We start from the raw sequence: 12539 nt of genomic DNA on the forward strand, positions 1-12539 counted from the left end.
ATCAAAATGCAAGCTTTTTCTGCATGACATGTGTGGATTTAGAAGGGGGATTCGGGTTCTGACCCACCTTCCTCTAAATGTTGCAGTGTTTTAAATAAAAAGACAATAAACCATTCCCCACATGGTTCCACGTCTGTTCCAAACTTCTTTCAGTACATGAACCTTTTTTTTTTTCAAAACCCTGCTCTGCACATGATGCATTAACATGCAATAAAACAACAAGCTCAGTATATTTACATTGAAGCTGAAACCCATTGTTTATAATCACTACATTCATTGCTAAGTATATTTGCATTTATCGTTGTCATTGTCTTATTTATTTATTTTTTTTTTTTATTTATTTATTTTTTTTTTTTTTTTTGCGTTGATCTGAATTTATCCGATCCTGGAAATTCAGGCCATTCAGAACCGCCTCTGAAGAGCCAAAAGTTGCACAAAACTCGCAAAACTCCAAAAGAAAAAAGTACAGTGTTCACAAAGGTTTTAGTCGACCGGTCTAAGTTGATCATATTGGTAATTGTCATATTTTAGGCACTGTATCTAATGAGTACTGGAATATTTTGTATATGTAATGGACATGATGCGAACTTCTATTTTTTGTTCTACTTTCACAGCCGATAACGTTAGAAATAGAAATATTGCATGCAAATCAGCAGTAATATAAGGCCTAAAACTTTTAAACTGTTAAAATGTTTCTAATTCTGTTTTATATATTCCATGTACATGATGAAATGGTTTCAGTATAATTTTGTATATAGAGTGTTGTCATGGTTACCAAAATGGAATTGTTTATTTGTGAAAAATATGGAGATAGCAAACAGTAGAATTCAAGATCAAAAGTCTATGAAATAATACAAAATAGGAGCAGAACAAACAAGGACCTCCAAACAGAGGTGGGATCAGGTGCCATGTAGGAGTGAGCATACCCTGCCCACCAGTCACACCCGCCATGTGCTCCTTGTCATGAAATACTTTCAAAATGCATCTACATCCTCTAGGCTCATGCATGTAACTACTTACTTGTAGTACAATTATAGGCTTATAGACTATACAAAGACATGTAAGTCGGTTTTCTTAATTTCAATGAACAGTGTTGCCTTGGTTACTAAAAAAATCATTAAAATACTTTCTAAAACCAACACCTCCTACAGTTTTGGTCTGATCTTAGGCTTGTCCTAACGGTCACACTGAAAAACATATTACTACTTTTTGATATTAGGGGAAAACGCAGAACTTTGCACACAAGTAGACCTCACTATACATAAGTCTGATTTGGGGTTTTTAATTTAGATCAAGATAGTTGCCATGGTTACTAAACATGCTAAAATAGAATTTTCTCTGAAATATCTACTCATGCTGTCTATCATTTTTTGGTCTGTTTTCTTTTCATATTTAAATTGGCACACATGCAGTTAAAATAAAGATACATCTCAGTGATTTAGATGTTCAGTGTTGCCATGGTTACTAAAATATCTGTATAATACTTTCAACACACTAGCTACTGCCTCTTCAGTTAAGTTTAGGTCTGATTTCTATATTACCTGGCACACTAGAAGACTGCTCTAAGAAATAAATTCTAAAATAAATACTAGGTTTTTCATTTTATTGAATGATATTGCCGTGGTCACAAAAAATAACATTTTTCCTTAGAGAATGGGCTAAAAGTAAAATCCCAACCAGACAGCTATGAACTTTATCTGCGAAATAAGCCAGCAAACAAACAATTTTATATACTGAATAGCCTTCAAATCCCTACATGGCTGGGAAAAAAAATGTGTAATTTAATCCATCCCACTCATTATCAAATTGCAGGGACAACCTACATACACCTTAGAATAAAAAAATGACAAACTTCAGAACCATGCCAAGCTACTTTCCCGATTTCTGCCCGCACATAGAACCCTGTGAACTGTTACTCATACTAATGGCAAGTGTTTTAATGTACATATGACACATTAAACAATTCTAATGGTGAAAATTCCAGTATCCATAGAATAAGTAATCTTTCAGCTTTATTTTGCATTTAACTCTCATATCAGTGCAATAATTCTGCTTGTCAATGATTGCATGTAGTTGTACCATTTTGACAAGTAATTTCTGCAATTCCAGTTTTCTAAAGTGATGACTATTGTCTGATAAAATTCATACTGTATACATGTCTTACAGGTCCTAAAGATTCAATTGTTTTTAATATTGGAAAGGTTAGAGAAGTTTGTTTGATATATTTTGGGGAGAAAAATTAGGCTTATCTTTGAAAATCAATTGAGAGGTCTTGTAAATAAAGTGAACTAAATCAGAACTGCAAACAAACTTCTTTAGCTTTTACAAATGTTGTTTAAAATTTAGACATGTTAGATCTTGGTAAAATGAATAACAAATTAGGTACATGTAATTTATGAAGAGTTTGTTTATTTAGGTGAGTGTAGTCCTATATGTCATTTCTATTGCAAAGAGAGGAACACTTTCGAACAAACGGACAAGGACAAAACTATCACAACAACGGGATACCAGCACAGAGAAAGGGGACCAGCACACAACAGCACAGCGTTTTACTACAACTATGGATTGTGAAAAATTCAGTCGCTTACTCCAGTCTGAAAATTTGGGAGAATTTGCAGATTCTCTGTTTAAGACTGATGATTGTCAAAGCAAGGAGGAGGATGCTTCCAAGAATTCACTAAAACCAAGAGTGGAGACTTCGAGACTCAAAGGGAAATGTAAACAAACACAGACCTTGTCAGAAATGACTGACCAGCAGTTAGAGCAGTACAAACATTCACCCGAGACGGAGCTGGCAGATCTAGTATGTAGTGCCTGCAAGACAGACAACTTCTCAGAGCTCAAGGATTATCTAGAGGTACACACCTACATATAATTATTTCACCTTTAAAATTCCCTTTTTTTCCTCGATAGCAAAAATATTAGATTTCGAAAAATTCAGGGCCAGAAGGGCTATTAACAACAGTTACAAGGAAGTGTTTTGCTGTGGGTGGCATAGAAGCTCTGCAGGTCTGTCAATATTTTTTTGGAGAGCTTGCAGTTCTGTAGCTATGAAGCTATACATGTACCGGGGTAAATTTTGAAGATGGGGTGATATTTTGTGGCCTGGCTGTTGTGGTGTTCTATTTTGTAATCTGTGAAGATGATATATTTATAAGTTGTGGCTATATTTGATAGATTGTGGTGATGTTTTGTAGGTTGTGGTAGCTGTTGACCCTTCAGTGATTAACGAAACAGACAGTGCAGGGATGACGGCCCTTCATTTCGCCGTGTCCTGTAAACATGTAAGGATTTCTATTTATGCCTTAATTCAAACAATAAGTAATAAACTATGAAAAAGAAAGTGTGGTTTGTTTTATCATATCATTTTGCAAAATGTGAACTAAAATTCTTGCTTACAAATTGTATATTAAGTCAATTTTTGCGCTGCCTACTGAATACCCATCTTCACTAGCCAAGGGTTTCCGATCCAAATTCTACTCGGACTATATTTTGGAATCAGAGACCCTTGGCTAGGGAAGATGCTGAATACCATGTTTCTTGCACTGTAAAATCCATGATCCCTTAGATTTACACAAATGCAGTATATAGGGCAAGTTTTTACAATAAGTTATATAGTAGTAGTTGATGTACTTTAGCTGCATGTAGTAAGCATGCTGATGAAATACGGTGCTGATATAAGAATCCCTGATGGACTTGGGTTCACTCCCTTGTTTCTGACCACAGGTATATATCGTTAATTGCATTTCTGTTAATTGCATGTCATTGATAACTTTTTGATTTCTTAATAGGTATTGTTAATGGTGTTTTTAAGACTTTTTAGCTCTACTGGTCAGAGACCAGAAGAGCTTATGCGATAGTAATGCGTCCGGCGTCCGTCCGTCTGTCCGTCTGTCTGTCTGTCCGTCTGTCCGTCTGTCTGTAAACAATTTTTCAAAATGCTACTCCTCCTACAGTTTTGGTCTAATTTTAATATAACTTGGCACACAAGTAGACTACACTAAGATACATAATTCTGTGTATCGGTTTTTGATTTCGATGAACGGTGTTGCCGTGGTTACTAAAAATAGAAATTTCTGTGAAATTCTTTCAAAATGCTACTCCTCCTACAATTTTGGTCTGATTTCAATATACTTGGCACACAAGTAGACTACACTAAGATACATAATTCTGTGTATCGGTTTTTGATTTGGATGAACGGTGTTGCCGTGGTTACTAAAAATAGAAATTTCTGTGAAATTCTTTCAAAATGCTACTCCTCCTACAGTTTTGATCTGATTTCAGTATAAGTTGGCAAACAAGTAGAATACACTAAGATACATAATTCTGTGTATCGGTTTTTGATTTCGATGAACAGTGTTGCCGTGGTTACTAAAAATAGAAATTTCTGTGAAATTCTTTCAAAATGCTACTCCTCCTACAGTTTTGGTCTGATTTCAGTATAATTTGGCACAAAAGTAGAATACACTAAGTTACATAATTCTGTGTATCGGTTTTCGATTTGGATGAACGGTGTTGCCGTGGTTACTAAAAATAGAAATTTCTGTAAAATTGTTTCAAAATGCTACTCCTCCTACAGTTTTGGTCTGATTTCAGTATAACTTGGCACACAAGTAGACTACACTAAGATACATAATTCTGTGCATCGGTTTTTGATTTGGATGAAGGGTGTTGCCGTGGTTACTAAAAATAGAAATTTCTGTGAAATTCTTTCAAAATGCTACTCCTCCTACAGTTTTGGTCTGATTTCAGTATAACTTGGCAAACAAGTAGAATACACTAAGATACATAATTCTGTTTATCGGTTTTTGATTTCGATGAATGGTGTTGCCGTGGTTACTAAAAATAGAAATATCTGTAAAATTGTTTCAAAATGCTACTCCTCCTACAGTTTTGTCTGATTTCAGTATTACTTGGCACACAAGTAGAATACACTAAGATACATAATTCTGTGTATTGAATTTTAATTTTGATGAACGGTGTTCAGTGGTTACTAAAAATAGAAATGTCTGTAAAATTGTTTCAAAATGCTACTCCTCCTACAGTTTCGGTCTGATTTCAGTATAACTTGGCACACAAGTAGACTGCACTAAGAACATAAAGAGACTTTATCAACGATCATTATTCTATTTAATGCTGTTTATAAAGTTTCAAATCCCAGCTGCTTAAGCACTTTCTCTTCCTTTGCTATAAGTTCAAACCAGTAGAGCTTCAGTCTCGACAGAGACTTCTGGTTTTTTAAGTCTTATCATTAAGGCAGTCTGATACTTGTTTCAGTGATTTGATTTTTATGCCACAAATCGATTGCTTCAGTAAAAGCACCCGTTACCAATTTTACTTTGTTAAACAAGTTTTATGCATTTTATTTTTTTTTTATGAGGTTATGTTCATACTAAATGTTCATTAGTACTAACAGCTAATAGGTGGAGGGAAATAGGACAGTTCAAGTAATTTTTGCAATTTCTAGATTATGATCAAATGTTCATTGAGTGTGGTAATATTTTGAAAATCTTTAAAATCAGAATTTTTCCTCAAGTAGTTTTCATTTGCTTAACTTTTTTAATTTAGCTGAGGTATCTTTTCCAGAGGGTTATAATTCTGTGGGATCACACTTTTCTAATCAATCTGCGAATAGAAAATTATGTGGATTTCTTCAATTAAAAGTAGTTGTATACAGTGCTCATCAATTTTATTTGAGCAAGAGCAGACAATTGGTCATTGGTCTTTCTTTTATTTAATTTTACAGGGCGTTATCCATGTGAAAAAGTGACTGAGTTTCTGCTAAAGAGCTGTAAAGTTTCCGATGTCAACCACCAGACCAAAACTGGGGCCACGCCCCTCCACGGGGCAGCTCTACAGGGAAATCTGGGTCAGTATCCCTCTAGTATGATAGCTGATCTCTTGTTTAGGTTAAATGAGAAGAATGTATAAAGTGTAAAAATATGATGTATCATCACTGAATGGGGCAGCTCTACAGGGAAATCTGGATTCATATCCTTCTGGTATGATTTTGATTAAATGAAAATGGAACTGTGATACATGTATCATCACCGAAAAATATTTCCACAGAATCGAACTTCAAATTAATTGAAATACATTTATACATTTTAGATATGTTACAGTAAAACTCGTTTATAACAAAGTCACTTGGACCTATGAAATTACTTTGCTATATCCATAATACATTATACCCGTAAAAGGAATTCGTTAAATTTATATAGCTGGAAATCCAAGATAAATTTGCTATATCCTTGAATTCGCAATATCCATGTTTGTACTAATTGAGTTTTACTGTATCATTGCATAAAATTTTCCATGTTTGTACTAATTAAGATTTACTGTATCATTGCATAAAAATTTTTAAGTACCTTATGATTACAGCTTGCATGATGTCAGTCAGTGTTTCAATTTATCACTGATTCTTAATATGAAAATAAATTGTGACATCAGGTTGTATCAAGTTGCTGCTGGAACATGGAGCTGACCCCAAGCTGGAGGATGAAGATGGCACCACAGCCCTGGAACTGGCCAAGGATAGTGCAACAAAAGCAGTCCTACACATGTACCTAATCCAGTCAGATATCAAACGGGATACAGTTGGTAAGAACTGGTGTACCTAATCCTGTCAGGTGTGACACGGGATACTGTTAGTAAGAACACTCCAGTCTGATATCAAACGGGATACTGTTAGTAAGAACACAAGTACTTAATCCAGTGAGATATCAAACAGGATACTGTTGGTAGGAACTCATACGTTTAATCCAGTCTGATATCAAACGGGACACTGTCGGTAAGAACAAATGTGTACCTAATCCAGTCAGATATCAAACAAGATACTGTTGGTAAGAACTGGTGTACATAATCCAGTCCAATAATTAACAGGATACTGTTAGTAAGAACACAAGTACTGAATCCAGTCAGATATCAAAGAAGATACTGTTAGTAAGAGCAATCCAGTCCGATATCAAACGGGATACTGTTAGTAAGAGCATATGTACTCAATCCAGTCAGATATCAAACAGGATACTGTTAGTAAGAACACATGTACTGAATCCAGTCAGATATTAAACCGGATACTGTCAGTAGGAACTCATACATTTAATCCAGTCAGATATAAAACTCTAGCTCTTAACCTATTCAGACACCAAACAGGATACTGTTGTGTATGTAAGAACTTGTGCAATTAATCCATTCAGATTTCAAACAGGATACTATTAGTAAGAACACTCTAGTCAGATATCAAACAGGATACTGTTAGTAAGAACACATGTACTTAATCCAGTCAGATATCAAATGGGATGCTGTCGGTAGGAACTCATACACTTAATCCAGTCAAATATCAAACGGGATACTGTCAGTAAGAACTCTAGCTCTTAACCCATTCTGATATCAAACAGGATACTGTTTTGTATGTATAAGAACTTGTGCAATTCTGCTTAATCCAGACAGATATCAAATGGGATACTTGTAAGAAGTCATGCACTTCAATCTTCATCTTCTAAGATACCAATTAGGACACTATTTGTTAGAAAGAATGCACTTCATCCAGTTAGATATCAATTGGGAAATCATTTTCAAGAAAAGAGTTCTGCACTTCACCCATGCAGTTAGAATACCTGGTTGTTTTTGGCAAAGAATTGAGTGAATTGAGAAAAGGTTGCATTCTGCAAATATTTATTTCCTGACAAATTAAAGTTTGTTCAAGGTTGTATGCCTGTATATGTAAAAACAGTAAAAGTTTGTTTCTTTCAATCCTTGCATATTTCAGATACCTGAATTTTTAACCTGTAACATGATAAATACAGTAAAATGTATTGATACTGTTGAATTTTGTTGAAGATGCTGTATGTGTGCAATGTAAACAGATTCCAAAGGAAGGTCTAAAGCGCTGTGGGGCTTGTCATGTGACCATGTACTGTGGCAAGGCGTGTCAGGTTCGTCATTGGCGGGAGGGCGGACACAAGAGAAACTGTCCAGGTCAGTCAAAGTCCGACAATAGGAAAGCTCAAGTACTGTACAGCAGGAAGTAAATGGGGGGAGGGGACTTTGCTGTATTAAATACTTGTAGTTAATTCATTATGAACCTATTCACTGTAACTGTGTTTCACTGTAATCAGCTTTCTTTGCTCCCTAGTCAGTACAATATATTTGAAGCCAAGTGTTAATGTATTTTCAATGTAAGCTTGGTGTATTCTAGACCGTAAAGATAAGTACGTACTGTGTATGATATAAATACTCATCTTTTGGACAGGATCTGTGATTGCCAGACCATTCCGTGTGGGGGAGGACCCAAGCCAAAACTGTGTCCAGGTGTCATTTTACAGGGTCATGGGGTCAAACAAACCAAATGTCAAGGTCTTCAAAAGGACAGCAAAGGATGCTATCCAGAAAATGAAATTCATAGAGAAGAAGAGATTTGTGGTCAAAGTTCAGCTGCCTTTAAATGCAGTGGGTAAGGCAAAGGTTTTGTTTTACAGTGAAATAATGCAGAATTACACATTTAAATTTTGATTTAACAAAGCTTGAATTCCTCCACTAACATTTATTTAGTATTTAATAAGATCCTTTCTAGATTTCAGTATTTTTAAGCTGTTTACATTATACTAGAAAATGACCCAGACCTATAATTTTATAGCAATAGTTGCAAAGGAAAATGTTAATTAATATCTTTGAAATTCACAGTATTTGAAGTAACCAATGGCATGCCTGCATTCAGTTGTTATTAAAGCACTTCCTTTTCAAGCTTCATATTAGACCATTTTAGTAAATATATTTTGATGATGACTCCTTCTCAAAAATCAAACACAAAATTAACTTGTTTGTAAGATTTTGAAACTGTTCGTCATTGAATAATTACAAGTGTACTTTGATCCCTTTAAAATAAAATGTCTTAAACTTTGAGTAGGTAGCTAGAGAGTTAAGAGACACTGTGATGCACAAAGGGGAAAATAGACAAATGTAGAATTTTTGCGTGACCCGTGTATATTTTGTTCAATTTCCAAACGTATTAGGTTTCAGAAAATTACAGGTTTCAGAACCTTAAAATTCTATTTTTGTGGAGAAAAATAAAAGTAAAAATAATTTCAGTATGCCCCATAACGAAAATATTGCAAAATACTCTGGTACTTCTTCCTCCCTATTGTACACGTGTCAGAAAAGTTGAATAAGTTTCCATAGTTACCATGGTCTAAAGTATCCACGAATGAATGTTAGTAGACCAAATATTTTGATGAATCTCATAAAAAGTTGTTTGAACATATTCTCACCTTTGCATGCTCCAGTTGAATGTTGTTTACAAGTTTGAACTAAAGATAAAAGTGGCCTGACCTTGACATACACGAAACAACAAAACAGTAGATACATGCAACCTTTGTTTTTCCGGCACATATATTGTGCAGTCTTTCTTGCAGTTTAATTGTCATATCTTAGCTATATACTCATAATTTTCATAAGTCTTTCTCTATATGCTACAGATATCTTAAAAGAAAGACATGATTTTGACTCGTGTCCTTATAATAGGAATAAAAAATGTCATGGAAGATTGAAGATGGAATATGCTGCAATAACATGATTTTGATAATCTAACACTTTACTTCAAATTTTTGCAAAAATACCTGTTGCATTTATGCAAATTATCACATAAGCAAAGAGTTTGATCACATAATAGAACCAAAAAATGAAATAATAAATGTGATAAAATACTTTTTTCAGGTAACAGTGAGATGATGGTTTACAATGCTGACAGAACTGTTGAAGGATATGTCTATCCTAATGAACCAGGTATATCTAATACTGTGCATTTAATAGAGATTTTAATTGAGACATTGATTTTTTACACCAAATTTGACACAAATGTTGACTTTAGAGATACATCTCCTATATATTTGCGACACCTTGATGAGATTTACATTAAAATTTACTCTTTATTAACAACTCAAAATGTTCATGAATTATGGTAATTTGCCTTATATAATCTTTAGGAATTAGTGGAATACTAATATATACATGAGAATGATATTTTTATGAGCACACTACACTGTATCTCTCCTAATTATGCAAATGAACTTTTTGCAAATGAAAATTTAGTAATTTAAGAACAGTATTCTTTTTTTTTTTAATTACATATGTAACACAATTCTCATCTTAAATTAAATTGAAGACAGTAACTAAGAAGACATCCAAATGTGGTGAAACTTAATGTGTAGACTATATAACCTTGAACTTATGGAGTTCACTGATTCAATGTAAAAGTTGTACAAGAGCTGTTTAATTATGTAAATAATTTTTTTGTTAGGGCCCCGCAAGGATTTGCGGGTGCCCTATAGTAATCACTCTGTCTGTCTGTCCGTCTGTCTTCTGTCATTCTTCCGTCCACAAATTTTCTGTTTTTTCCTAATAACTTTTTTTATTGTAGTCCAATTAAGTTCAAATTTGGTATGGTAGTTCAGTAGGCAAAAAGACATATTTTGATGCCAAGTTTGTTTCTCTATGTCCTCTGGTTTGGAGCTGGGGTGGTGGGGTAGATTTCTTAACTTTATATAAGAATGAATTGGCAAAGAGAGATAACTTCTGAAAATGTTCCCATTGTAAACTGAATACTGGCAATGAATGAGTCCCTTGGGATTAATTAGCTTTTCTCCTGAAGAAAATCCAAAGCATTATCTTTATCTGTCACATTGAGATTAATTACCACCTCTGTCTGCAAATGAAGTTTGTTTTGAAGTTAAGTCCATTTGGAATGCTATGAACACTCTGAAATGTTGATTGAAGTATAAATGTTTTTACTTTATTTTTGTTGAAATACCCTACACAATGAGTTCTGATTTCATTAAGTTCTAAAAACAAGAAATAGATTAAAGAAGACATATTTTTTTTTATTTTTTTTATTACTTTATTTATTTTATTTTGTTTTTTTGCTTCATGAAAATTCAAGAATATTAATTTTTAAGGCAGTAGGATAAAAACCTCATTCTATCATTACTGAAAAAGTTCTTATTATAAATTAAGAAGAAGATGATGAGAGAGAAGTACAATTAATCCCTTGGGATTAATTATCTAGTTCTGCTGCAGAAAATTTAGAAGGCTTATCTTTATCTTTCTCTTTAAGATTAATGAAAACCTTTGTCTGCAACTGCTGTTTGTTTTGAAGTTAAGGTCAGGCCTTCATGATATGTATTTGCATTCATTTAAGGCTGGCATTTTATATAACACAAGCTTCATTATTGTTTAGATATAATTCAGTGTTGAGTTGTTCTTTACTGCTTTATGTAAAATAAATAGAAGGATATTATTTACAGGTTTTTGGATATTCAGGAATTATCTTGAAATTTTAAGAATACAGTTGCTGTTTCTTATTCGTCATATATTTTTTAATCATTCCATAAGCTGCACCCTTATAATTCTACCCCATGGCGGGGCCCTTGCTGACTGGTCAGTTTTCTAGTTTAATCAGAATTGATCTTGGAATATGTAGAGTTCATATGACTACAATCTCATCAGATTTATGTTGGTTGATCTTTTTTATTAAAGTCATTTTTTTACCAATTTCATATACAGGGTATTCAAACCTGCAGAAAAAGATTCAGGTAGATGGATATCGTGGAATTAAGGCGTTTTTCTGGGCGGAACTGACAGATAAAAATGATGGAACCTTCCGCATCTTTGGTGGAAAATGTGCTCCCTACCAGACTTGGTGAAACAATGGCTAAGGGTAGTAATACTCCTTGTTGACCAGGGATCGACAGAATATTAAAACTTGTATTACCAATAATTAGACGTCAGCTAAAGGTGATGTGCTTTATACTCACAGTCTTATGTCAATTTTGGAGGTCACAATCCTTTTCACCTAATAGTGAAAGATTTTGAGTTAAATGAAAAAAAATTCAATTGTTATGTAATTGAAAAGTAGCTTGATATAATTTAAAAAGAATGTGACTAGTTTGAATGATGCATATTTTTGGAAATTATTTTTTGAATAATGCAAAGTAGCAGTTTGGAGAGCAGTGCTTTATTTTTTTACTCTGATTTTTTCTTATTTATTTCTATTACAAATTTCTAGATCATATCTTTTTTTTATTTATGGTTATTTATAGGAATCATTTGATATAAGAGTTACTATTATAATTATTTGTAATTTTTTGATGATTGTTAATTTTTTTCTATAAATTTAAAAAAGATTTGTTAATAGAAAATAGCCCATAAAGAATGGGTATGGCTTACCAAAGTTAAATTTTTTAATGCAGAATTGAATTCTGTGAGTCTGTGTTTCTTCCCATTTCTAAGATAATACTTAATAAAGTCTTGTTGAAAAAATATTGAGTTTGTATTTATTTTTTTGAGAGTTATTAAATTTACCGTCAATTGTCCTGGTATACATGTACAGTAAAAACAGTCTAATCCAATGCCTGAATAATCCGACACAATGTGAATTCCGACGTTTAATTTCTTTCCCATTTAACTATTTTCCATGTTTTTAACTCTGAGCAATCCGACACCCTGTCTATTCTGACACAAAATTTGTCTCTCAGTGCATGTCAGGT

General features: G+C 33.6%; 1 protein-coding gene across 1 annotated transcript; it reads left to right on the plus strand.

The window, feature by feature from the left end:
- The first annotated feature begins 475 nt into the window (after nt 1-475).
- On the plus strand, nt 476-12074 carry LOC134243267 (ankyrin repeat family A protein 2-like). Its single transcript, XM_062725499.1, has 10 exons — nt 476-513; nt 2417-2857; nt 3198-3284; nt 3639-3726; nt 5747-5869; nt 6451-6600; nt 7840-7977; nt 8252-8452; nt 9712-9780; nt 11557-12074. Exons 2-10 carry the CDS (start codon nt 2561-2563, stop codon nt 11694-11696), a joined length of 1293 nt encoding a protein of 430 aa, XP_062581483.1. The 5' UTR covers nt 476-513; nt 2417-2560; the 3' UTR covers nt 11697-12074.
- The last annotated feature ends 465 nt before the right edge of the window (nt 12075-12539 follow it).

The sequence above is a fragment of the Saccostrea cucullata genome, unplaced genomic scaffold (genome assembly GCF_032062105.1).
Source record: "Saccostrea cucullata isolate Sc308-1 unplaced genomic scaffold, CSIRO_AGI_Scuc_v1 ctg5084, whole genome shotgun sequence".
Taxonomy (NCBI): domain Eukaryota; kingdom Metazoa; phylum Mollusca; class Bivalvia; order Ostreida; family Ostreidae; genus Saccostrea; species Saccostrea cuccullata.

Coding starts and splice junctions, on each gene's coding strand:
- LOC134243267 (XM_062725499.1), top strand. CDS start 2,561: ATGGATTGTGAAAAATTCAGTCGCTTACTCCAGTCTGAAAATTTGGGA. Junction 6,601..7,839: donor TATCAAACGGGATACAGTTG/GTAAGAACTGGT, acceptor ATTTTGTTGAAG/ATGCTGTATGTGTGCAATGT. Junction 7,978..8,251: donor ACACAAGAGAAACTGTCCAG/GTCAGTCAAAGT, acceptor TCTTTTGGACAG/GATCTGTGATTGCCAGACCA.